Source organism: Dipteris shenzhenensis, chromosome 30, assembly GCF_047967505.1.
Source record: "Dipteris shenzhenensis isolate YYH24624 ecotype China chromosome 30, Dip_SZ_1.0, whole genome shotgun sequence".
In the NCBI taxonomy this organism is placed as follows: Eukaryota; Viridiplantae; Streptophyta; class Polypodiopsida; order Gleicheniales; family Dipteridaceae; genus Dipteris; species Dipteris shenzhenensis.
The window spans coordinates 40,394,329-40,396,326 of NC_141625.1; the positions used below are offsets into that span (position 1 = coordinate 40,394,329).

The window sequence follows — 1,998 nt, forward strand, 5'->3', positions numbered from 1 at the left end:
ACGAACAAGCTATCAACTTGAACCATGAAATAAACAATAGTCCATTAGAAAAAGGACACTCAAAGCTCGTACATAATGCACATGTTCTCGGCAAGCCCCTAAGAAGTTTGTCTACCTCTTCTACACCAAGTGCACGGAGCGTCATTGGGAAAACTAGATGTACAGATACATATTATAATAGTACGTCCTCACGGAGCGACAAAAAGATTTCTCCTAGTCTCACGTTACTTTGTCATTGGGAAAACTAGATATACAGATACATGTTATAGTACGTCCTCAAAGTGCACGTCACTGCTATGAATCTCAACTTTGTGTGATATCCACTGCTTAATACTGTGCGGTTTGGAGGCCGATTGAGCAATATGCAAGTGAGCAGATGGGATGAGATGAAATGGTTTTGCTTCATGGGACCGGGCCGACGCATGCACGACGGCCTCTACCACGGCTCGGATGGAAAAGGGGACGTCATGATTGTGTTTGTTGAAGTAGGCAATGTAAGGAGAACATATCCAATCGTGCTCGTTTACGTATAGATGCGGGCACCAATCCTTCAGGGCCAGAAAGGCCTCTCGCGCCTTCTGTAATATTTGTTTCTTATCTAGCATGGCTGCGAAGCCCGTGACTAAGCCCTGTTTTACAGCATTGAGGAGGCAGTTGTTAAAGGCGAAAGAGGGGAAGGGCGGATTGAAGATGTAAGCTTGGATGAAGTCACCCCGCTCCACGATTAAATCTCGCCCTGCAAGCAAGCATATTGCAGCCCCCAGGGAGTGCCCTGCGACGCAGACTTTGTTTACTCCGTGCTGGTCTATGACCTGCTTGATTTCGTTGAGAGCAACAGAATACCTGGGCGTGGTGCTGAGTTTCATCATGAACAAGAAGAAATCATCTTTTATATCGCAAGCGTCCCCGTAGAGCCATGTTCCTCTGAAAGCTACCACCACTTCCGGAGCCGCTGCAGGCCTCATAACAGACGACTCTTTGCACCATTCGAAGACCGCTCCCACCACATGGTGTTCATCCGCACTCTTTATGATCTTAGAGCGGCGATAATTGAACGGAGACAACCAGTCATGCTTTTCTAATAGGATGGAAACGGTGTCGAGCAGATCTTGTTGCTTCTCGAGGGCATAAACGGCATCGATGAGGCAAGCCATTGCGGCTGGGATGGCATTGGGGCGAGACCTGAGGATAAGAGAAGAATCGTGAGCATTGGAGATGAAGGAAAAAAGATGGGGGCAACGTAGAGAAATTGAATTTACCAAGCTTCTGCGGGAACCGTTGGACATATTTCGTTCGTCATGTTGGGAAACAAGAAAAAAGGCTGACTACATTTTGTAATGCACACTTCCAAAGTATTTTTTACATTTTGCACTTGCCAAAATTCCATTGGCAATTGCACCACACGCTTACACGTATGACAATAGGCATTGGGCATCCATCGCTCTCCCCACTTCCAAAGGCACCACCTTTCAGTCCCATATCATAGCGTCTCCTATGTTGGGATAAAGATGAGAGCCTCCACCATGTTGGAATAAAGTATCTCATCTACATTATGGAGCTAAGTGCCCTCTTGCTTCTTTAAATCTTGATTCATTTGCCTCTACCCTCTTGGGATAAAGAATCTGATCTGCATAAATATGGAGCTAAGTGGGAACCCCGTGTCTTGATTCATTTAAAGGTGAACTGCTTCATTCTATTGATTCTATCTAAAGAGGATATGCTCTCAATAATTTAGTTCAATAGTAGCTCCATGGATTAAAAATGAAGTGCTTGATTGACAAGAGCTTCCATTTTACAAAAGCTAATTATTAACACTCTCTTTCTCTCTCACTGGAATGGTCTCATAATAAGGCACATGCGTACGGAAAAATGAAGGTGGATAGGGCAACTTACATCTTTGAAATTTTGATAGCTAAGGTTTCTTGCAAATCCATACCCTTGAAAATCCGTAGCAACTTTATGATCCCAAGGCGTTAAAATTCCTCTTAACTTCTCTCT

General features: G+C 44.4%; 1 protein-coding gene across 1 annotated transcript; it reads right to left on the reverse strand.

Moving 5' to 3' along the window:
* Window positions 1-263: 263 nt before the first annotated feature.
* On the reverse strand, window positions 264-1,264 carry LOC147882112 (GDSL esterase/lipase At4g10955-like). Its single transcript, XM_087401516.1, has one exon. The coding sequence runs from the start codon at window positions 1,152-1,154 to the stop codon at window positions 264-266; it is 891 nt and encodes a 296-aa protein (XP_087257642.1). The 5' UTR covers window positions 1,155-1,264.
* Window positions 1,265-1,998: the final 734 nt, after the last annotated feature.

Bases quoted from the DNA above. Each gene is read 5' to 3' on its own strand.
- LOC147882112 (XM_087401516.1), bottom strand. From the start codon at position 1,154: ATGGCTTGCCTCATCGATGCCGTTTATGCCCTCGAGAAGCAACAAGAT.